At 47.3% G+C, this 24,167-nt stretch overlaps 1 protein-coding gene across 1 annotated transcript; it reads right to left on the bottom strand.

Moving 5' to 3' along the window:
- Positions 1-36: 36 nt before the first annotated feature.
- Positions 37-10,047, bottom strand: CFAP410 (cilia and flagella associated protein 410). Its single transcript, XM_074964141.1, has 7 exons — positions 9,920-10,047; positions 7,575-7,593; positions 6,520-6,566; positions 3,239-3,468; positions 2,202-2,373; positions 1,613-1,706; positions 37-764 (listed from the first exon to the last, which is right to left on the bottom strand). The coding sequence occupies exons 1-7, from the start codon at positions 9,994-9,996 to the stop codon at positions 636-638; spliced, it is 768 nt and encodes a 255-aa protein (XP_074820242.1). The 5' UTR covers positions 9,997-10,047; the 3' UTR covers positions 37-635.
- Between the last annotated feature and the right edge of the window lie 14,120 nt (positions 10,048-24,167).

Here is a 24,167-nt window from a genome sequence, read left to right as displayed (position 1 = left end):
ATCTTTATTGGCAGAAGTTGCTTTCCGTCTCCTCCCACTCTTGAAGGCATGGCATAAACCCTTGCTGCGATACTACACTCCCAGAGAGGCAGAGGAAAGGAACTATAGGGCTTTGCCCAAGCATTACTCTGATTAAAGCCACTCTTGGAACAAACCTAATAGCAATGGTATTTGTAGCTGCTGGGCAGGTCTCTCCTCCACTCCCTTTCATCAGCACAAGCAGAGTTATCTTTCTCCTCCCTTCTTCACCGGTTGCTTTACCCCAGCTCACCTTTGTTTTCTGACTCCCTTGTGAGTCCTAGGGGAGCACCGAGTTAGACTGCATGGATTCAGCTATGTGAGTTATGAGCATAATAGAACCTGTCGTGCGGGATGAAAGCATGCTGCAAGATTTGTTCGGCAGCTCCCAACACAGGCCTGGCATGCACAGCCAAGGGGGATGTAGGGTTGCAAGAGTTGGTTTCTTCCTATGGTCAGTACTGCCCCCTCCCAGTCCACCCCAGGTAAAGTGCAGCAGGCTATAGAGAGGATTTTACTGTCGCCTGAAGTGCGTGTGGGCAGAACTGGTGCTGCCAGTCTGGTTCCATTTCTGTGAGCCCAGAAAGTGGCTGCTTTGGAGAATTCTGCAATGGGCACTATCGCTCTTCCTGAAGCTCCTTCTTCTGTAAGGCTTGGAGTCTCTTCCCCACTGTTTGGTGGATGATTTCCAGGCCCTCTGTGTCCAGCTCTTTCATGAGCAGCAGGATAGCATTGAGGATGTTGTTCTGTCAAGACATGACAGACATTATTTCTACTATAGATGTACGGACTCTGACCCAGCAAGGTGATGGGTCATTTAGGGGCTGGTTTTCAAAGGTTACTAGATTGTGTTTTTCACCCTTCTAGATTCTCTACTCCTCTGCCTGGTTATAGGAAGACAGTGCCCTTCTACTGAGAAGGCCACACCCTATGGGTGCCGAATCCAAGGCCTGCGGAATAGACACCTGCAGCTCTGTGGACAAGTACCGCAGCTGGCTGCAGGGGGAGAAACAAAATAGACCAAGACTGGTCTAGACCACATTCTGACCTTCCTTTATTCACTGAGGTGACGGTGGTGGGCCCAAGCCACACTCCAAGTCCCATCCAGGCCAGAGACACGTTCTGTGAAACTTACTCCCATAGAGTAGCATTGCCACACACTGGCCACAGCTGCTGAGAGGAGAATCAAGGCCATATTTTCTATAGGAAAGATGGCTATTAAACTGATAGTAGAGATTAACCTATGATTATCTGATGGGATCAATCCTGACCCCTTTTCTTATTAAAGGCATTACAGTATCATAGATTCACAGGCTAATCTCCACTGTATGCTCCCCAACACCTAAGGATGGATCTCAGGGACTAGCTAGCCACTTAGCTCAACAGTGCTTCTGCCACAAATAAACAGCCTGCAAGACACTTACCCCAAAGGCACGTGACCAGCACCCACTTCCCACCCGGAAAGTTCTATGCAGTTTTGGGTGCACCCAAATCTGGTAGTACAAAGTTGTACATTTTCTGGATCCAGAGATTTATTCTTTAAACTTGCCTGACACATTAGAAGGTAGCAACTTTAGCCTTTAAATACACTCACCCTCTTCTTCCTGCTGCCATCAGTCTCCCTGGGCGAAAAGGAGGAAAATTTATCTCTGGGAACAGGCTTCATGCCAAGTTGCTCTCGAATCTTGCTGTGCGGGGGGAAAAAAGGCAGTACACAAAATGAGAGCACCCAACGCCAGAAGGAGCCTGCTCCCAGCACTGTCTGGAATGACAGAATCCAATTCTCAGTGCTGGAACTACAGGAGTGATGCTAACTGGGACCACAGAGCTGAGTCTACATCGCACATTTGGATAATAGGTGGCACATTTAAAAAGGATAAGTGAGAAGGACCATAATTCAATATGAAGATCCCTTCCCTTTCATGCACACACATAGCTGTTGTACTGCAAAACAGGAAGCAACCTATGGAAGGACCTACTCTGTATGCACAAGGCCAGGTTCTCAGCTGGTGTAAAATCAGCATAGCTCCATTGTCTTCAGTGGTGCTATGTGGATTTGATCAGCTGCGGCTGTGGCCCATGGTATGTTGGGGTTGGTTGTCAGGAGTATTTTTGGTAGGATCTCCCCATGTGACATACAAATTTAGCAAAGGAATCCCAACAATTAATAACCGAGCCCTCACTTTGTCTCCTCCAGGGTGAAATTCAGATGTTCACTCTTTGGCTCCATTGTGCACTCAGTGGTACTCGATTCATTGGCCTCTGGGCAGCCGTTCTCCAGATTTCGCTTAGCTGGAGGTGCAGTGATCTCCTCCCCATCTACCAGGGCCTGTGACAATTCTTCTTCTGTCACAGCTTCCAAAAACATACAAGCACATGTTAGAAGCCCAGTCTGATGCTCTAGGGAATTCTATCAATATGGAAAACAGACCATCGTTCTAATTTGGAATATATTACTGCAACAAGTAGTGTAACAAACTACAGACGAGACAGCAGGTACAGTCAGCTTGTACGAGAGCAGGGACATAAGGGATACCCCCTAACTATCAGCGGTCCTCATTTCCCACTTTGTTCTGCAGCAAAGCCTAAGGGGGAAGTCTCTGGCAGCCCTAACTCCTCCAAGTAAAGAGGGATACTAAAGGAGAGGTTTCACAGACGTCTCTTGGAGCCCTCCTCCTTTTTCCCAGCAGCAGGATCTGCAGATAGAGACTGTGGGATACATAAGCTTTTGTTTTGACAGCAGAAAATCCCTTTACCAAACAGAACGACATGTCCTACTTTCTTTGACAGTAGGAGCAGAGCCAGTTACAGCATCTGCGTTTTGCAAGAGCAAACGAGAGTCCCGTAACAAACTAACTGGTGGCACAGTATCTGAGATAATGACTGTGAAGATATTGGTCATACATTCCCTGTGTGGTATTGTTAACTACTGCTGTACGGAGAGGATAAAGGATAGGACAGTTTGAAAACACTGGCTGACAACATAGGCAGATCTACCTGCACCATTCTGCACAAAGCACTGCTGAGTGGGTTACTGTTGTGCTGTCTTAGCCCACACAAGAGCCGAGAGAGAGTTTTATTACGTAAAGTATTCAGCTGTTCTAGGGTGTGTATGCTGAATTTCCAACAAACCCAAACAAGACTCCCTAAGGGTCGGGGAAGTTCAGAACCCTGGTTTTTCTGAAGCTTTCTGCCACTGACTCTATTCTGAGATTCCCACCTTGGTTGTCAAGCTTCTGAAGGTTGGGCAGGTTGCGCAGCACAGTCATTCTGTACCGGTGGGGGTCTGGACCACAACAGGGATTCTCAGACAACCACAGGACCCTCAGCCGGGGCAGGTTTTTCAGATGGAAGAGCTCGTTCAGACTCGGGATGCTGTTCTTCCTCAGATAGAGCTCACTCAGGTTCTGGCACTGACTCATTGGCTCCAGGCTGGAGATACTGTTCACACTGGACAGAGATTACACGGACATCAGAAATGAGTCTCTGGCCCTAAAAATTACCAGCTCCACCCTCAATATAACTTTCAGGCAGAAGCAGGACCCCTGCAACACTGGCAGCTCTTCAGTCCCAGTTTCTGTATCATTCCTACAGTGGGAGCCTGAAAGCTTCCTCCAAGATGGTGCAGTGCATTCTGGGTGCCCAGCTGCCAAACACAAATAGGTTGAGATAGCATTTGGTAACAAAAAACACTGACCAGAGAGAGGCCAATTGTGCTACTTTTAGGGCCCTAAAAATACTATCCAGCAGTCAGCTAGCAGAAACAGGTTCACATAAACATAGCCAGCTTGCTTTGCCCTTCTGAATGCTCCACTTCATCACACTGCCTCTGGAACTCCTCCCCTCCTCTCCCTCCCGTATTTTTCTTTTAATTTTAGCACTGTCACTCACATCTCTTGGTCTTGGAAAGACATTTTTGCTGAGACAGCACTCCTGGGCATGAAGGCTAAGATGGGCCCCACAGGCTCCTGCTGCCAAGGGACAGCTCAGTGGGAAAGAGAAAAGCAGTTTCCAAGAAGGATCTATGTTCATCCTGCTCTTATTTCTCTTTATAACTTCTCCCCTGAGCCATGGCAGCAGGCATCTTCAATGCATGGAATGCTTCAGGACCCAAGCATAACTGGGGTGGCTATGGAGCTATGCAGACACTCCAAGGCAGTAGTGGGCACCGTGTGGCCCTTCAGGGTAATCCACTGTTGGGCTGTGAGACAGTTTGTTTACATTGACTGTCTACAGGCACGGCCACCCGCAGCTCCCAGTGGCCATGGTTCGCCGTTCCCAGCCAATGGGAGCTGTGGGACATTCTGGCCGGGAACAGCAAACCATTGGCCACTGGGAGCTGCGGGCAGCCGTGCCTGCGGATGGTCAATGTAAATAAACAGTCTTGCCGCCCACCAGTGGATTACCCTGATGGGCCACGTGCGGCCCGTGGGCTACAGGTTGCCCACCACTGCTCCAAGGTATGGCTGAGACCCAAAGGCAGGGGCTAATTTGGCAGGAGCCAGAGACCTGTTTTGCAGGAGAAGGCAGGTATGTTGGTGGGAGAGGGGGAAAGCAACAATAAGCAGCTAATGTTAAAGAGGCACTTTGAATTAAAATGCCAAGAGGTTTTTCTTTTTTAAATAGTGAAAGGGGCACAGGGTTACAGAGATGAGCAGATTCCTGGCTCTTTGCTAATTCTGTAAACAGCTCTTGCTCACTACAACCATTTATTGGCTGTTATATCCTCTTTCTGCATACGCTCCTCATACACACCCAAGAGCAGTTCTTGCATGCTCCACAAACCAAATGGCTTTAAGGTTAAGATTTTAGAAGCTTCACAGATTTTTCAGTATAGTTTGCAAGATCTATATTCCAAGATGCCATAAGAAGCTAAGAAAGAATCCAGAAGAACTTCAACACAAACATTCTCCAACCTGGTACAAGTTTCATGACACTGTGTGGGGCCAGCAGACCTACAGAACCCAGTCAGGAACATGGAATAGCATTTATGTATAAGGGAGAATGTGACGTTGCACTCCATATGTTTATGGAAATATGCTTATGAATGTGAATATAGCGTAACTGGAATATGCTTTATGCAAAAGGTCTCTTGTAAGGTATCATTACAAAGCTTATAATCTACTGAGTGTGTTCAACCTATTTGTATAAATGTATCATTCCTGTATCTGAAGCTAGGAATATGAAGTATTACTCTGAAGTCCTATTGTAATTATGCAAAGTGTGGGCCATTAATGGTGGCTTGGAATCTCGACGGCTCCCATGGACTAGGACAATTGGTTGTGAATGGCTCTGTTTACTCGCAAACCTTCCTGGGGACTTGCAGGCCAGCCCTGGAAGAATGATGGCTAGGGTCTCACAGGACATGTGACCATGTCACATGCTACTGGATTCCATCTTAAATCTGGTGCTTTTTCATTTAGGAGGGGTGGGGACCCAGAGGGAGACAAAAGATTCCTGCCTTGGGCCAAAGATATAAAACGGGGTGGAACAGAACAAAAGTGGCTGCCAGTCATGAGAAATCCTCTAGTTACCACCAGAGCTGGAACTAACAAGGACTGTACCAGGGAAAGGATTGGGCCCAGACTAGGAAGGAGTCTAGTCTGTGAAAGAAGCTTATTGGAATATCTCTGAAGGTGAGATATTACTTGTATCAGTTTCTTAATGTATTAGGCTTAGACTTGCGTGTTTTTGCTTTATTTTACTTGGTGACTTACTTTGTTCTGTCTGTTATTACTTGAAACCACTTAAATCCTATTTTTTATACTTAATAAAATCATTTTTGTTTATTAATTAATTAACCCAGAGTAAGTGATTAATACCTGGGGGAGCAAACAGCTGGACATATCTTTCTATCAGTGTTATAGGGGGTGGACAATTTATGAGTTTACCCTGTATAAGCTTTATACTGAATAAAACAGATTTATTTGGGGTTTGGATCCCATTGGGAGCTGGGTGTCTGGGTGCTGGAGATAGGTGACTTGCTAAGCAGTTTTTGGTTAAAGTCTCCAGCTTTGGGGCGTGGACCAAACCTGGGTGTGTGTTGCAGAAGGCTAGCGTGTCAGGCTCAACAAGGCAGGGTTCTGAAGTCCCAAGTTGGCAGGGAAAACTGGCTCAAAGGTAATCTCAGCACATCAGGTGACAGTCCAAGGGGGTCTCTGTGACCGAACCCGTCACATAGAATATGAAGTTTTACACTGCACCTCAGAGTTATTTCTCCCCCAAAATGAACACCCCCCATTCCCCCCCAAAACAGAATGCAGGTTTACATAATGCCAGGAGAGACTTAGATAGCCTTGGAAATAAATGCACTCTGCATCTCTGTCCCCGAGGGAACACAGCCTGACTCAGTACTGGAGATCAGGCAGGCAGAGGCACGGTCACAAGGTCAGTAAGGAGTAAAGTACCAAAAGCATAGTCCTAGATTGTAGTCATCTGCCCGACACAGGATTTCCTCTGTTCTATCAGCTGCTGCTCTCAGGCTGCTAGTTTGACACCCACCTGAATGTGATCACTTCAATGTTTGGTAGTTCACGGCATATTGAAATCTAGACAGAGAAAGATGCAATAAAGAACTGTACTTTTTCTAAAGATATCTGTCTATAATCAGGTGCTTATTCAGATAGCCCCACTAATGTGCTAGTTGATTTGATACTCTAATGGGTTTAAGTCAATGTCAGTCTAACCTGATTGTACACAGGGGGAGTTTCCTGGACCCAGCCACTCCTCTTTTTCAGTCCCCAAGCACAGTGTAGCCAGTATCTATTCCATTTTCTTCCACCATGCCCAGAAACACAGATGATCAGACACTCATATTGTGCATGGAAAATAAGACCTGGTTCTGTTCCTCTCCTCCAAATGCTCAGAACATGTGACAAGTGCTCACTGTACTGGTACACTTTTGGTGCTGTAAGATCCCCCACCAATACACATACAAAGGGCTCAGCTCTCCTCACACATGACCTTCCCAACTAAGAAGAGGATCTGTACCCTCAGGGTATGTCAGGTGGGAGGTTCTTCTGTAGACAGACACGCAATAGCTCTGCTCGAGCTAGCATGCTAAAAATAGCAATGTGGCTCTGGTGGCCTGGGCTAGCCACCCAAGGGCAACCCAGCACATTGGATGGGTTTCTACTCGGGCCGCTAGCTTGAGTCACTGTGGCCACACTGCTATTTTCCGTAAGCTAGCTCAAGCAGAGCTAACACATGTGTGTCTACCCATGCTAGGAAGCATGCTCCCAGCTGCAGTGTAGATGTACCCTAAATCAGTCCCCAAGATCTCACAGCCGTAGAGAGGTGTAAGACTAGCGAGCTTTCTTACTCCCAAGCACTCCAAAGGGATACTTGGCTCCCTCCATTCCCACGTGAGGCAGCAATTTGCTATGCACTGTATCAATGACCAATGTTCTACCGTTGGGACTAACTGCCAACAAAAGGGGCCTCCATCTCAAGGAACGTGTCTTAATCATACCTGGCTTTAGGGAAACGTTAGAGATTTGTTTGGGAAAGCGGTCCTGGAAAAGGCTGATTTTAAGAATTGCAAGAATAGTACTTACATCTGTGAGGCAGCTGCCCCTGCAAGAGAAAAATAAACCACTTTGAATAGTGACAAGAAAGCAGAGAATTAATTTAGAAATATTTTAAAAAGAGGACTTACATTGCATCTTTTCACTCGGTGTATGGAAAAAGCCATGGCTGAGGTCAACAGTGTGTTTTTAAAAATCTATGTTATCTTAAAGAACTGGATTCTCAGAGGTGTCTTTTCATTTTTTTGAGCGACAGGGGATGCCAGATATCAGAGCATGTCCTGTCCCTCCTCCCAACTCTGACCCTTAAGGAACCTTTGCCACCCCAACTGTCCTTCAGCCACATAGGATGTAAGCTCAAATGGTGCTTTCTTCCATAAGGCACTAATTAAAGATTCTGCAACAGCCCAAATGGGGCATGACAGTTTTATTGCTTCCACTTTTCCCTGTAGTCTCAGCTGCATAAAACTATGATTCCCCACACTCAGTAGATACTCCATCTCCTTATGAGCATACCATGTGGCTGGAAGGTAAACACACTCCTTCCCGACTGCTAAGACAATTAAGAACCATCTGTCATGTCAGCAAGTGTGAACCCTGCCTGCTCTGACCATACAGCCATGTGTAAACTGTTTTCTGTAGATCATTTTATAATACAGTTTGATCAGCTGATGTGGACAGGACCAAGCTGCATTCATCATGATTTGGTCCTATCCTCAGCAGCTGGCCAGAGTTCAGTGGGGACTGTGATTAATTACTGTTAGGAGATCAATGTAGGAGGCACTCTTCCCCTCCTCCCCCACATACAATAACAACTGGGCAGCATGCATTGAACCGAGTATGAGTTTCATTTCATGTGTGGGATAATTGCACCAGCTAAGGCAACACTAAACACAGATATAGAAACCCAAGAATTCTAAATGCAAAACTCCATGTTTAACTCTTAGTCTTTAAAAATTGTATTAAATACCCAAAGTCAGGAAAATTTAAAGTTAAGCTTTAATTCTCTCAGCAATGTTGATTCAGCCACATTGTCAGCCAAAGGTAGCATTTCTTGATTACTCACTGTGCTGTTATGCTGGGAATTTAATACATTTAGAAAACCTCAAAGGCAATTTGTCCAAGGAAAATCTGGGTCTCAGATTTGAGAGTCTGACAAACTATGATTGTCCCAAATAAGACCTGCCCTCATATGTAATTCTGCACTTTCAGGAGAACACATGCACTCTCTCCACAGTACAGAATAGGATGCAGTTGGTCTAGTAGAGCCAGAGGAGAATTTTCACTGCCCTGCTCACATTTTGCTAAAGATTAATTTTTCTGTCATCGGTTGAATTTAAACAAAAATAAGCAACACCCACCTCATCCTCTGTTTTAACCTACCAGGCGGTCAATGCACCCAGGATTATTTAATTACAGAACAGCAGTTACTTTCAGTGACAGTAAATCCTTTCATTTCACATATTTGATTTGAGCTTTTGCTTATCCGGCACTGGTAAGCAACAGTTTCCCTAGACTGACTGTTGTGTGTCTCTTTAGACAGCATGGGAACATGGCTAACATTGCTATGGAATTTTTTTTAATTCACAGCTTCCTAATTCCAAGGCCAGAAGTGACCATTGTGATCCACTACTCTGACCTCCTGTATAACTTCACCCCAAAAATTCCTAGACCACAATTCTTTTACTGGTAAGCAATGACATACTCAAGCTTAACACTGAGTATATATAATTTATGGTGACAGAAGAGTATGATGCATTTATTGAACTATTCTATTGAAGATAAATAAAAATGCCAGTGTGAGCGAAGGAAATGTGTATATCCTCCTGGGTCTGTACCCTATGAGGAAATAAATGCCAAATTGGGCTCAGTAACTACTGGTAGCCAGCCAAGCAAGTGTGATCATTCCCATAATACCGATTGTATTACACATGTTTATCTTCAACATGTTTTACAAACATTGCCGGGTAAATGTTAGCCTCTTGGGTGCAAGGTCGCTCTGGGGAGAGAGGCGGCTGGTCCATGGGAGGGGTTTGACAGCCCTGGCAAGCGCGGGTTCTGAATGAGACCCCATTTGGTCAGGCACCGAATCACCCGCACGCCGGCAGAGAGCGTGCGTGGGGGGCTGGGGTTGCTGCGGGGCCTCTCCAATGCCCCACAGTAACCAGCCAGAGACACCCAGCTAATGGAGTCCGCTGGCTTCAGGGTCAGCCAACACACCACGAGGGGCAACGAACGACCCTTCAACCCTCGGGCCCGGGCCCTCCCGCAGCCTGGCACCCCACCCCCCGCTCAGTCTACTGTCCCCATCCCATGGGCCCCCTTCTCGAGTTACCCCGCTCCCCACAGCGGGGCCGAGCCGCCCGGCCCCTCACCAGCAGTTGAGCTTGCGGACGCTGTCCAGCTCGGCGGCCTTGGCGCGGGCCAGCACCGCCTTGCGCGTCAGCTTCATGGCCCCGGCCCGGCCGCGCCGCGTCTCCAGGGGCGGGGGCAACGCGGCGGACGCGTCTCCAGGGGCGGGGCCCGGCGCGGCCGCCATCCCAACACCTCCTCGCTTCCGGCTCCAGGACTGGCGGCCGCCGTGCGCCCTGTGGTGCCCCGCCCCCTGACGGGGGCCGCAGAGGACCATACCAAACGCGGGCCAGAACCAGCGTCTCCAGGGGTGGGGCCAACGCTGCTAATCTCTAGGGGCGGGGCTACGGTTGCCTCCAAGGGTTGGGGGGGCTGCTGCGAGGCAGGGGTAGCAGTGTATGGGGTGCCCCCTCGTATAGTGGGGAGGAGCTGCCCGGTGCAGGGGGTGTTGGGGTGCCCCCTGTGAAGTTCCCGTGGTGTTATCGGTGATCTGCTAGGTCTCTCCAGTCCTGGACTCTGGGAGCCAGCCTTACCCTGCTGTGCTGTGAGAGCCCCCCACTCCCGGGCTGTTCACGCACAGCCTCTGGCATGTAAGCTGCTCCCAGGTATGTGGGTGAGCACTTCTGGCCAGCCGCTGCTTGGATTGTGCAACCGAATGACACTAGCCAATATCTCTGGTACCAGACACAACCCTAGGAACCTCCATCTTGCCCTGGTCAGTTATCCCCTCTGGACGCTGCAAGTTTATATGAGTTCCTCAATTTAACAAAGAAATTGATACGTTCTAGGCTTGTTATCCCAAGGGGAGTCTCTGACACACTTCAAACCAAACACACTGCTTCAGGTAGAATAAACAATAAATTTATTAACTACAAAAGATAGATTTTAAGTCAAAACACAACAAGTCTGATTTGGTCAAATGAAATAAAAGCAAAACGCATTCTAAGCTGATCTTAATACTTTTAGTGCCCTTACAAATTTAGACGCTTCTCACCACAGGCTGGCTGGTTGCCCTTCAGCCAGGCTCTCCCCTTTGATCAGTGCTTCAGTTGCTTGGTGGTGGTGTCTGTAGATGCAGGTGGAAGAGAGAGAGCATAGCAAACATCTCTCCCTTTTATCATGTTTTTTCTTCCCTCTTTGCTTTGCCCCCTAACCCCTTCTGAGTCATGTGAGCATTACCTCATTGTAGTCCCAAACTGACCAAGGGAAGGGGGGTGACTCACTTGAGAGTCCAACAGATCCTTTGTTGCTGCCTTGGCCTTTGTTCCTGTGAGGCTGAGCTGGGTTTCATAGAATCATAGAATATCAGGGTTGGAAGAGACCTCTGGAGGTCATCTCATCCAACCCCCTGCTCAAAGCAGGACCAATCCCTAGTTTTTGCCCCAGATCCCTAAATGGCCCCCTCAAGGATTGAACTCACAACCCTGGGTTTAGCAGGCCAATGCTCAAACCACTGAGCTATCCCTCCCCCCACACATACATGCCCTGATGAGATGTGAACTGCCCCTCTGCTTCTGGAGAGTTTTGCCTGGGCTTGTTTTAAGCCATGAGGACTTAAGCAGTTTCAGCCTCATAACTATATACATGAAATTACAATCTATAACATTACTATAACAACAATGCTCAGTGCACCATGAGCCTTCCGAACACATCCAACATGACAAACTTTTGCATGGATACCACAGAACCATTTTATAAAGATGAACAAGGGGGTGCGGGGTGTTTCCCCGAGGTACAGCATGTCACACTCCCATTAGAGGGGGGAGGGATTGCCTGGTGCAGGGGATGGAGGTGTTGGGGTGCCCCCATTATAGGGGAAAGGGGCGGCCCCAGTGCAGGGGATGGGGGTGTTTGGGTGCCCCTAGTACAGCGGGGAGGGGCTGCCCAGTGCAGAGGTGGTGGTGTATGGGATGCCCCCAGTACAGTGTGGAGGGGCTGCCTGGTTCAGTGTATGGAGGACCCCCACTATGTCCCTCCCCCCACTGTAGGGGGTGCTCCCCAGAAGCCTCGAGTTTGGAAAAATGAAGGTCACTGCTCAGTTCTGTATGAGAGTTTAGCAAAAGCAATTGTCAAACATCAGTGCAATTCTCACTGCTGTCAGCTGGCGTAAACAATGTTTACTGCAGGGCCTCACATCATATCTAGGCACTTAGCTAACTTCTGTTCTGCTTCGTTTAACAGGGTGCAAGTGGACATCACAATTAACTGTAGCAGCAGTAGATGAATCTAATTATCTGGGATCATATATCTCCAGCCAAGGAGGCTGTTTAAAGGAAATCAGAAGACTAGGGATTGCTCACTCAGCTGTGACCTTCCTTAACAAATGTGGGGAAACTGTGGCATCTTATAATATATGAAGGTGTGACTGATGCAAAGCCTAGTTTTTTCCATAGCTATTTATGGATGTGAATCATCGGAAGTTAGTGCTGCTGGCAAAAAGAAAATTGAAGCTTTTGAAATATGGTGCTGGTGAAGACTCTTGCATATTTCCTGGATGGAAGAAAAGACCAATGCCTATGTTGGAAATATTACTGGAGAGAAGCAGCTCCTGATGTCAGAAATCAAAAGACGCAAACTTACATACTTTAGTCATATTAGGCATATAGCTGGAAATAATTTTAAGAAAGTTATTATTGAAGGAATGGTGAAGCAACATCCTAGTAGAAGACAACCGGCAAGGAGATGGATGGATGGTGTGCAGCAAGGTCATTGCAAAGTTAGCTGTTAAGCATTTGAAGTTAGCGATGGCTTGCAAAGGCTTCAGAAAATTGTGTTATGGTGTCACTGATATTCAACCATGAATAAATGGATTTCACTTTGTTTCCCCCTGCTTGCCTAGTATATGATGTGTAAACTATAAAATAGCTATATTTCTCATATCTTAACTGCAATTCTTATTTTAGTGTCCGTTGCAAATGTAATAATTTGTACATATTGTATTTCTTTATAAAGCATCGATCAGTATAATTTAAAATACCACTCCCAGCAGAGAGCGCCAAGACACTCCACTCGCTAGCTGCCATGAATAGCACCTACCCTAACTCTAACCCTCTTCTTTCTACCTACGAGCCCTTTTATTTGTCCAGGTTTTTAAGGTCAGGCTTGACAAAGCCCTGGCTGGGATGATTTAGTTGGGGATTGGTCCTGCTTTGAGCAGGGGGTTGGACTAGATGACCTCCTGAGGTCCCTTCCAACCCTGATATTCTATGATTCTATGATCTCAATTTACTACCTAAAACATATTGAGGGAGTTTGTCGTAACTCCATGAAGCTGTAAGCTTCACACAGAACAGGGGGGCTGGCTTGACAGCCCTCTAGGCTGAAGTTTTCTGTTGATCTGTAGAACAATGACAGCACAAGCAGCAGCAGTGTTGCAAGCTTCACACAGAATGGGAAGGGAAAGCTGATCAGAGGAAAGTCCTGCTGGTAGCAGCATACAGAGAGTTCTGATGGGTGAGAGAGGGTTTCTTTGGGAGCACAGGAAAAGCCAGCAAATTCAATTCCACTTTTCCCTTCAAAAAATGCAAGAACTTTTGGAATCTGCATATTCCTGTTTATTGAAGCAGTGCTGTCACATGTCCTCACAGCTCAGCCTGGAGGAGATGACTAGACCAGACACTCACTGCTAGCCCTGATAAAAGAAGATAATTAATAGAAGACTCAGGCAGAAATAAGATTTGCCAAAGTGATTGTTTTCCAAATGCACTCTGCAGATTCTGAGCTGAGCTGAGGGCTGTTCCTCCCAATTTTGTGCTTGATACCAAACTCTTCGTGTTGCTTCCTTTCGTTAGAACCCTGGATAACGCCCTTTCAGTTCTGGTATCTCTCATAATAGCCAACAGAGGCAGATTACTGATCACTTTGACATCGGCTTTGCATGACTTGGGTGTTTAGGAATAATGTACTTTCCATTTTTTCTAAAGGATGTTAAAAATAATTACACTTACATTTTCCTGTCCCTGAGCTGTAACGACTTCTCAAAACAATCTTATTGATGTTCACGTAGGGTCTCACCCAAAGTTAATTAAAGTCAGTGGAAAAACTCCTATGGGTATCAGTGATGTTTGGCTCAAACCTGTGGTGTTTCTGTTGTAGTTATTTTCTACATTTGGGGAGTGTGTTGATAACATGAGCAGACAAGTTCCTAGTTGTTCCTATTCTCTGCTAGTTTTTTCTTCAGGAACATATCAGGACTTCACTTCCCTAGGGTGAAGGAGACCTGTAGGCTAGTTTAGGACTGGGTTGCCTCTTGTCAGAGAGCGCGAGACTATCAGATTTTGGTGGGAGAGTTTGGGCTGAGCACTCTCAGACTCAGTTGTTCCCTTTAGATTAGGTCTGTGGTTTTAATGGGCACCCTTGTAAGCCCTGCCCAGCTTGCATGTGGCTGTTAATTGCACTGTTCTTCTGTTACTGTTAATCTTATAAAATATTTACATGATGCAATATACCAGAACTTCAGTCAGAGACGACTCCCATGCCCTCGGTGACCACACAGAACAGAGTGGTGCCAGGGAAGGGCCTTTAAATGAAAGAACGCGAAGGAGCGCTGCGGGGGACAGAGCCCATTCTAAGCATATTGAAATCTTTCAAGAAATTAAATCCTACCCTGTAGCTCTCAGCCACTGAGAAGAATGGAAAAACACAGAAAAGAATGGAAAGCTTTCTATCCTGTGGAAAAGTATGACAGAGTCTACAAGTGGGTAGGGTCTGCTCTCCCTCTGATACTGGACTCCTACTGTCACAAACCTGGGAGTGGGCGGTCAGGCCTGGAGTCAGGGTTCCCTCCCCACTCTGAACTCTAGGGTACAGATGTGGGGACCCGCATGAAACACCCCCTAAGCTTATTTTTACCAGCTTAGGTTAAAAACTTTCCCAAGGTACAAATTTCACCTTGTCCTGGAACAGTATGCTGCCATCACCAAGTGATTTAGACAAAGAACAGGGAAAGGACCACTTGGAGTTCCTATTTCCCCAAAATATCCCCCCAAGCCCTTACTCCCCCTTTCCTGGGGAGGCTTGAGAATAAACAAGATGAGCACAAACCAGCCTTGGATTTTTAAGACCCAAAAAACCCAATCAGATTCTTAGAAAAACAGAACTTTATTAGAAAAACAAAAAAAAGATAAGAGAACAACTCTGTAAGATCAGAATGGAAGATAATCTTACAGGCAGTCAGATTAAAAAAATAGAGAATCCCTCTAGGCAAAACCTTAAGTTACAAAAAGACACAGAACCAGGAATACACATTTCCTCCAGCACAGCAACTTTCACAAGCCAAAACAAAGAAAACCTAACACATTTTCTAGCTAGATTACTTACTAACTTTACAGGAGTTGGAGGGCTTGCATCCTTGATCTGTTCCCGGCAAAGGTATCACACAGACAGGCAAAAGCCTTTCCCCCCTGCAGATTTGAAAGTATCTTGTCCCCTCATTGGTCATTTTGGGTCAAGTGCCAGCCAGGTTACCTGAGCTTCTTAATCCTTTACAGGTAAAAGGATTTTGCCTCTGGCCAGGAGGGATTTTATAGCACTGTATACAGAAAGGTGGTTACCCTTCCCTTTACATTTATGACACCTGGTGACTGGGACAGTAGGAAGTCAAAGCCAGAGTCAGGAACCAGGAGTCAGGCCAAGGATCAGGCAAGGGAGCAGGACAGGAACAAGGCAGGTACAGGAGCAATCACAGCTAGGGGAAATAAGCATTGAACAGCCACTGACCTAGTGCTGAGGCTGGGTTTAAAAGCACATGAGGTGATGCCTCTCAGTCAGTCAGGGAGTCTGGTTGATCAGGGTGTTGAGCTGCAGCTCACCTAGCAGGTCCCAGGATCCCCTGCAGGCCCTGATTCCACCCTGGCTTCCAGCTCCTCAGAAGCCATACTAAACATGCTGCACAGTGTGGTGTAATGACAACTGTGTAAAAATTGTGATCTATCTCGTTAAATTCAATGGGGATTTCCTCGTCCTGCTAGAAGGCAAGGGACTTAGCAGGGACCTGTGCAACTGGAGTCAGTTTGCAGCCAGCCTAGGGTAAGCTGGGGAGAGTTGTGCCTCTGTTTTAGGGAGCAGCCTTTGTTTCTATTTTTGGGTCTTTTGTGTTATCTGAATTCAATGTAACAAAATAGTGTTATGGTGCAACCTTCCAGCGAGAGTATTTATGTTTCTATCTAACTTCTCTGTGTGTGTGCTGTGAACATAGCACAGTGCTCTCCTCTCACTCTACTCTGAACTTATATGTGTCCTCACACGTCTCCCTAGGCTTCCTTTGAATTAGTTTATTGACACAGGAATAAGAACAGCCACACTGGGTCAGACCTATGGTCCATCTAGCCCAGTATCTTGTCTTCTGACAATGGCCAGTGCCAATGCTTCAGAGAGAATAAACAGAATAGGGCAATTATTGAGTGATCCATCCCCGCCATCCAGTCCCAGCTTCTGGCATTTCGAAGTTCAGGGACACCCAGAGCATGGGGTTTCATCCCTTGACCATCTTAGCTGACAGCCGTTGATATCCACCATGAACTTATCTAATTCTTTTTTGAACCCAGTTATACTTTTGGCCATCACAACATCCGCTGGCAACAAGTTGCAAAGGTTAATTGTTGCATTGTATGAAAAATATTTCCTTTTGTTTTTATTAAACCTGCTGCCTATTAATTTCATTGGGTGACCCCTGGTTCTTGTATTGTGGGAAAAGGTAAATAACACTTTTTTCTACACCATGCATGATTTTACAGATCTTTAGCATATCCCTCTTAATCATGTCTTTTCTAAGCTCAACAGCCCTAATCTTTTTAGTCTCTCCTTGTATGGAAGCCATTCCATACCCTTGATCATGTTTGTTGCCCTTCTCTGAACCTTTTCAGGGTTCCACTATATCCTTTTTGAGATGGGGCAATTAGACCCGTATGAAGTATTCCAGATGTGGGCGTGTCATGGATTTATATAGTGGCATTATGATATTTTCTGTCTTATTATCTATCACTTTCCTAATGGTTCCTAACATTCCGTTAGCTTTTTTGACTGCCGCTGCGCATTGAGCTGAAGTTTTCAGAGAACTATTCATGGTGACTCCAAGATCTCTTCCTTGAGTGGTAACAGCTAATTTAAACCCCATCATTTTGTATGTATTATTTTGTGAGATCTCTTTGTAACTCTTCACGGTCAGCTTTGGATTTAACTATCTTGAATAATTTTGTATCATCTGCAGACTTTGTCACTTCGCTGTTCACCTGCTTTTCCAGGTCTTTAATGAACAGCACAGGTCCCAGTTCAGATTTTTGGAGGACCCCATTGTTTACCTCTCTCCATTGTGAAAACTAACTGTTTATTCCTACTCTTTGTTTCCTATATTTTAATCCATTACTGATCCATGAGAATTCAACCACTCTATATCGTCTGAAGCACCCTTGTCCACATGCTTGTTGACCCCCTGAAAGAAATTGAATAGACTGGTGAGGCATGACTTCCTTTTATAAAAGCTGTGCTGATGCTTCCCCAGCAATAGGTTCATCTATGTGTCTGATCATTCTGTTCTTTTCTATAATTTCAACCGATTTGCCAGGTACTGAATTTAGGGTCATCGGTCTATAATTGCCAGGATCATATCTAGAGCCCTTTTTAAAAATCGGTGTTACATTAGCTATCCTCCAGTCATCTGGTACAGAGTATAGTTTCAGTAATAGCTTACATACAACACGTAGTAGTTTTGCAATTTCATATCTGAATTCCTTCAGAACTCTTAGGTGAATATCATCTGGTCCTGGTGACTTATTACTGTTTAATTTATCAATTTGTTCTAAAACCTCCTCTATTGGCACATCAATGTAGGAGAATACTTGGGATTTGTCACCGGAAGAGAATAGCTTTGATGTGGGGACCTCCCCCACATCCTCTGCAGTGAAGACTGATGCAAATAATTAAATTAGTTTCTCAGCAATGGCCTTCCCTTCCCTTCCGTGAGTGCTCCTTTAGCACCTTTGTTGTCTAGTGCCCCCACTGTCTGTCTGGCAGGCTTCCTGCTTCTGATGTACTTAAAAAATTCTTACAGTTAGTTTTTGCATCTTTAGCAAGTTGCTTCTTAAATTCTTTCTTATTGTTATTTCTTATTCTTCCTTATTTCACTTTAATACTTCACCTGCCAGAGTTTGTGCTCCTTGCTATTAGCCTTACTAGGTTTTGAATTCCAGTTTCTTTCTGGTAATGATTATTATTGATATTATTGTTTTATTAAGTCAGGGGTCTCACATTTCATAGCTTGTGTAGCTGAGCCCATTGCATATACCAGGGCTCCTTGTATCCCCGCCCCACAACTCCCCCCAACCTTCCTCTTGCCTGGGGGTCTAGGGTTGCCAACTTTCTAATTTCTGAAAACTGGACACTGCAGCAGGAGTGCTGGAACCTCCCCCTTCCCAGCCTCTTCCCCTGAGGCCCTGCCCCCAGCTCGCTCCTCTCCACCCCTCCCCTGACACTTGCTGCTCTCCCCTCTCCTCCTTCTTTGTTGCTGCCTCCTCTCCACCTCTCTCCCACCACCAGCTGGCCTCCCTCTGCTCTGGGGCTGGGATGGGAACTGCAGCCACTGACATGTAGCCTCCCTGCCCATGAGATGCAGGTAGGAGGTGGTCCCGGCTGAGCAGGGGCTGGTGCAGGTTGATGACCCACATCTTCTCCCCCCCCACACACACACAACAGTAACCAGACTTTTGGTGTCCGGTCAGTACATCTGTACAGGTTCCTGTTTGACTGGACTTTCTGGTCAAAAACTGGACACCTAGCAATCCTAGTCTGTGTGTCTCTTCGTTTCCTCCTCTCCCGCCCACACTGAGGTCCTTCATTCTCCCTCCCTGCCTAGGCCAGGGGCTGTGTGCATTCCCCCTTTGCTCCCCCACCTGGGTGATAAATCATTCAGAGTATTAATGTAATAAATGCTACTGGGAGGATGAAATTCTATTTGGAATATTGTTATGCTGGAAGGTGTCAATTGGTGCCATTAGTTTATCTATAGACAATTGCAGAGGTGTTTGTAGCTGTGGCTATGCTAATCAGATGGCAGGGGCCCCATTTCCCCCCCTTTTGTTTTTCTGATTTCCCCCGAGATCAGTTGGATTCTGCCCAGTTATGCCTAGAACATTCTCTGAAATTTTGGCATTGATTGGATGTGGTGTTCCAAAGTTACCACATTATAGACTTGTTGGGGATACTGGGGCACGGCCACTAGGTAACTCGAGGGGATGGAAGACCACGAGTGTCGATGAAGCCCCCTCACACTAGGCCCAGGTGTCCTTGGCCCCCCCCTCCCCCCTGGAGGCACTCACAGCAGCTCTGCGCACTAGGCCCAAGTGTCCTTGGCCCCCCTGCCTGGAGGCACTCGCAGCAGTTCTGCTGAGAATCTGCAACAATATGCTGCAGAGTCAGACTGCCTGAAACTAAACAAGGCCAAACAGGGCAGATATGGAAGAACAATGCTGAATAAAGCAGCTTTATGTATAGTTTAACAAATGATACAGAGAACCAGGGAACTAGCTGGGCTGGCTATATGGATACTTGGGGCAGCTTGCTATTGGATAAGTATGCTGGGAAAAAGGATGTATAAAAGCCTGTGTAACTTCCGGCTCTGTGTACAGGATTTGAGATTCAAATCTCCCTGTAGCTATTTGAAGCTTCAAATAAACTTTTCTGCTTCTCCACCCCGTTGTGATTATTGGGTGTAGCACACCGGGTAACGAACCAACTCAAGCTGTTGTTCAGCCTCTCGGCACTGGGTGCCGGCAACAGACTGACGCCCAGATAGAGAAATGCCGTCAGGTTGTGAGTAAGGCCTTCACCAGATCGGCCAGAGAGATGCATAGAACCATGATAACAATAAACTCTCAGTTCTTATGCTTCATGAGAGCTAAGAAAGGAACCGAATATTCCCAATGCAATTGCACCAGAAGCGTTTACAGCCGGAGCCAATGTTTATTGGACTCAGTGGAAAGATTCCTCATAGAAGAACTATTACTCCCCTGCTCTATGATGTGACGCTTCTCCACAGACACAGCTCTTAACTATTGGCGGTACATACTGTATTGCCAACACATGGCCATTTTGTTGTCCACTGCCATCCATTGGACTCCTTTGGCAGTACTGGCTCAGCTTTCTCCCTTGTGGTGAGTAGCTGTGTTTTGGAGTTTGCAGGTGTCCAAGATGAATTGCTCTGCATTATGTCTCTGCTCTCTCTGGTCAGGAGGAGGAATGGGCAGGCTGGGGAGGGGCCATGATGCCAGGGCCAGCGTAGAGGCAAAGGTGGCTCTAACTTCCAAGGGAACCTCCAGGTTTGGGCCAAGGCCTTGTGGCCAAGTCCATGCTAGGGCGACAGGTGAGAAACCTCACCCAGGGACAAAACAATCCATTGCTGGTGGAGGCTGTCAATACCCCCCGCCAGAGGAGGGGAGCAGCTGTCCTAAGGAACTGCTGGGATCCACTGCCTAAGAACCACCTCCGTGCTGATCTAGCTGATCTCCTTGCCCTGCTGCTCCCTGTCCTGGCACACTGCCATGGGTTGCAGTATCGTGGGATAGGGAGGGAGGCAGTACATTTGATACGTCTGAACCACACTCTGGCACCCCAAGCCCTAACCCTGCTCTGCCCCAAATGCCCCTGAAAGGAGGCGGACTCTGAAACCTGCCAGGAAGGGTAGCTATCGAGTGGGCTATGATGGGCCAAGGGAAACGAGTTCTGGGGTCACAGATGCAGGTATGACCCTGCCTCAACAACTCTTTCCCACAATCCACACATCCCCCCATTCCTCTAGAGTGAGGGCCATAAACCACTCGCTTGCACCAATGCCCCAGCTTTGTACCGTCCCTGGCTAATTACTGCCCCAGCACCGGCTGGGTCTGACATGAGCAGGATGTCACGATGCTGAGTACCCTGCAGCCTGCGACTCGGCACTAGCTCTCAAAGCCATAGATTCCCATGAAATAGGAAGTGAAGGCAGAGATCTCTGCAGGATTCCCCAAGAGGGCCCCAGGGTAGGAGAGCAACTGCTTCAAACTCCCCTTTGCTACGAAGGATTGGACACACTTATGAGTAGTTCAGTGTCCCCTGCTAATGATGACTGAACTCCTGCCAACAAAACTCTGTGTTAACTGTGTTGGATGCAGCTGATGAATCTAAAAAAAAAACCAGCATGGATGCTTTGTGGGAGAAAATCGGGCCAGCGAGACCAGCACAGTGTCTGCCCCGCGCCCATGTGTACAGCCTCGCTGACAGGCTGAAGGAAATCCATGTCTGAGGTTACAAAGGTGACAGAGGAGCTGCCAGATGATCTTGTCTGCCTTGTTGAGGGGTACCTTCACCACGGCGGATCCCCTTAGAACGAACGAGATGCGGGGGATCAGGAAGGTGTTCAAGGCATTTATCTTCTGCCACGGTGCTTGCAGGGAGGCGTTGATCTTGGCGGCATCCTGCAAGATCTCCTGGATGGTGTCCTCGGGTGTCTGCCGGACATGGAAACCCATCGGCGTGCCGAGGTGCCGGTACGCCTGCCCCTCTGCCAGGGGGATGATGGGCTCGCCCTGGATCTGGAACCCTGTCGTCTGCACCGAGTCCCTTTTGCTGCCATCGATGTGGAGAGATGCGCACTTCTGTGCATTGAAGCGGAGCCCCATCCAATCGGCAGCTTGACTGGTGGCATCTAGCATACGTTGGAGGTTCTCTGGGTCATCCGCAGTCAGGACCAGGTCATCCGCGTAAGCCAGGACGCTCACCCTCTCACCGTGGAGGTTGAAGCCATCTGCGCCATTGGAGATCGCTCGCAGCAACGGCTCCATGGTGAGGTTAAAGATGATGGGGCTGAGAGGACAGCCCTGCTTAACTCCGCTCCAGATCGGGATCTCGGCGGTCTCCCCTTCGACCGAGCGAATGGTGGTGCTGCATCCCTCGTACACCTCTCAGATCACACAGAGGAAGTTCTCTGGCATCCCAAACTCTTGGAGCACGGCAAAGATGTGGTGGTGGGGCATGGACCCAAAGGCGTTAGCCAGGTCGAGCCATGCTACCGTGCACTGCCTCCATGCCCTTCTGGCCGTTTCGATGATGGTTTGGAGGACAAAGTTGTGTTCATAGTAGCCCTCGCAGGACATGAAGCCTTATCGGTCAGCAGCACCAAATGTCTTTTAGGGCTAACCTAGGTTGACCATGAAAATCTCTGCTTTCTGTTTTCTAGCTCTAGCCCTGAGAGTCTGAACAGCAAAAGAGATGAACAATTTTCCTGTCAACTATTTTTATATCTTTCTTTCAGAATTCAAGCTGATGGGTCGAGCCCGTTTGCACACAGCCTCTTCCTGGGTGTGAAGGGGCAATTAACAAAGTCTTTGTATTGTGATGTCCCACGATGGCCCATTTAGTTTTGATAACTGTCCTGATGAGGAGCAGACAATCCCTCCTGACAGGTTCATGGTTCCAGACCAAACATTTGTTACAGTTGCAAAGCAAAAACTTAACTATAAAGATATTATAAGTGAGATTAATGCTTGCAGCAATTTAGAAGCATTTTGTAAAGGCGAAACCCATTGTTATAAGTCCAATACCCATCTTAGCCATACTGCAGAGGTGAGCTGGTCCGGTTTCCAGCAATGAATTTCTCAGTGCTCAGCTGAGGCCTAAAGCCTTGGCAAGAGCTGGCCCCTTGTTTGTCAGCATCACACATGGGAGTACTGGGGGCGTTTAGGGAGGGGAGGGGTGAGAAAGGAACAGGTTGGGCTGCTACACTGTGCATGGGAGGACTTGTCTACACTACCAAGTTTTGTTGACAAAACTTATGTCGACACCCAAAAGGCGACAAAACAAAAATTGCCAAAGGGTGTTCACACTTGCTCCCTCTATTGACAGATGACGTCCACATTGGGGACACCATCATCGACAGGCTGAGCAATACACAGTGGGTATGTATCCCACAGTGCAGTGTTGTGGGAAGGAAGAGCTGATTGCTGCACAAAGAATCATAGAATATCAGGGTTGGAAGGGACCTCAGGAGGTCATCTAGTCCAACCCCCTGCTCAAAGCAGGACCAATCCCCAATTTTTGCCCCATATCCCTAAGTGGCCCCCTCAAGGATTGAACTCACAACCCTGGGTTTATCAGGCCAAAGCTCAAACCACTGAGCTAGCCCTCCCCCCCGACATCTTGGGATTCTCTCCGAGTTCTCCCACAGCCCCCTCAGCTGCCGAGAGCAACATCATGAGTAGCTCTGTAAGCTCTCCCTGCTGGGGAGCTGCTGTGTTCCTAGTGCAGGGCAGAACAGGAGCATTCCAATGATTTGCTCTTTGTTTGTTCCCCAATACTTCCCGGAGTTGTTCACAGATACTTCCGGGGAGCTTTGGAAGGGGAGGGGCGCATGCCTGCAGGGCAGCAGAGATCACTGAGCAGAGCAATCAGGGCAGGCATTGTGGGATACTGGCAGAAGCCAGTGCTGTCCACAAAACAATCAGCAGTGTCTATACTGGCTCTTTGCCCACAATCAAGGGAGGGGAAAAGACAAAAGTCTCTCATAGGGGTGGAAGTTTTTTGTTCTCAAAACTGGGCGTTTTTCGTGACAAAAGTCACATTGTAGTGTGTACACTCTTGCTGTTTTGTTGCCAAAAGGCTGTTTTTGGTGACAAAACTTGCCAGTGTAGACAAGCCCGGAGGGTGGGGAAGAAGGGACAGCAGGCTCTAAGCTGTAGGTCTCTTTGCGTTAGGGGGGCTCCACTCCCTGCTGTAGAACATGCACTGGCCCAGCCCCAGGATCTACCCACTGCCCATGTGTTAATGTGCTCCCTCCCTCTTCCCCCCCTAACCCCCCCCCCGGCGCGGGAGAGAAGTGCTATTGCATCCATGGTACAGAGGTGCAGAGGGCCTGATCCTCCACTGAGGGCTTATCCCCAACAGAAAGGTAAACGATCGCTCTGTAATGAGATGTTTCAGAGTAGCAGCCGTGTTAGTCTGTATTCGCAAAAAGAAAAGGAGTACTTGTGGCACCTTAGAGACTAACCGATTTATTTGAGCTATTATATCTCTGTCTCTGTGTATATAATGTCATTATGTCTCTGTGTATATAATGTCTTCTGCAGTTTCCACAGTATGCATCCGATGAAGTGAGCTGTAGCTCACGAAAGCTTATGTTCAAATAAATTGGTTAGTCTCTAAGGTGTCACAAGTACTCCTTTTCTTTCTGTAATGAGATGTTTCTCTTCCCAGCTCTGTTCTGTAGGGACACATGATCTTTCACCAGCCACCTTTGCTAGGGTTGCC

Source organism: Natator depressus, chromosome 9 (assembly GCF_965152275.1).
Source record: "Natator depressus isolate rNatDep1 chromosome 9, rNatDep2.hap1, whole genome shotgun sequence".
Taxonomy (NCBI): Eukaryota; Metazoa; Chordata; order Testudines; family Cheloniidae; genus Natator; species Natator depressus.
This window is presented reverse-complemented; position numbering and strand designations above follow the sequence as displayed.

Coding starts and splice junctions, on each gene's coding strand:
- CFAP410 (XM_074964141.1), bottom strand. CDS start 9,996: ATGAAGCTGACGCGCAAGGCGGTGCTGGCCCGCGCCAAGGCCGCCGAG. Junction 3,469..6,519: donor ATTGAAGTGATCACATTCAG/GTGGGTGTCAAA, acceptor ATCTCTGTCCAG/TGTGAACAGTATCTCCAGCC. Junction 765..1,612: donor ATGGCAGCAGGAAGAAGAGG/GTGAGTGTATTT, acceptor ATGTCTTGACAG/AACAACATCCTCAATGCTAT.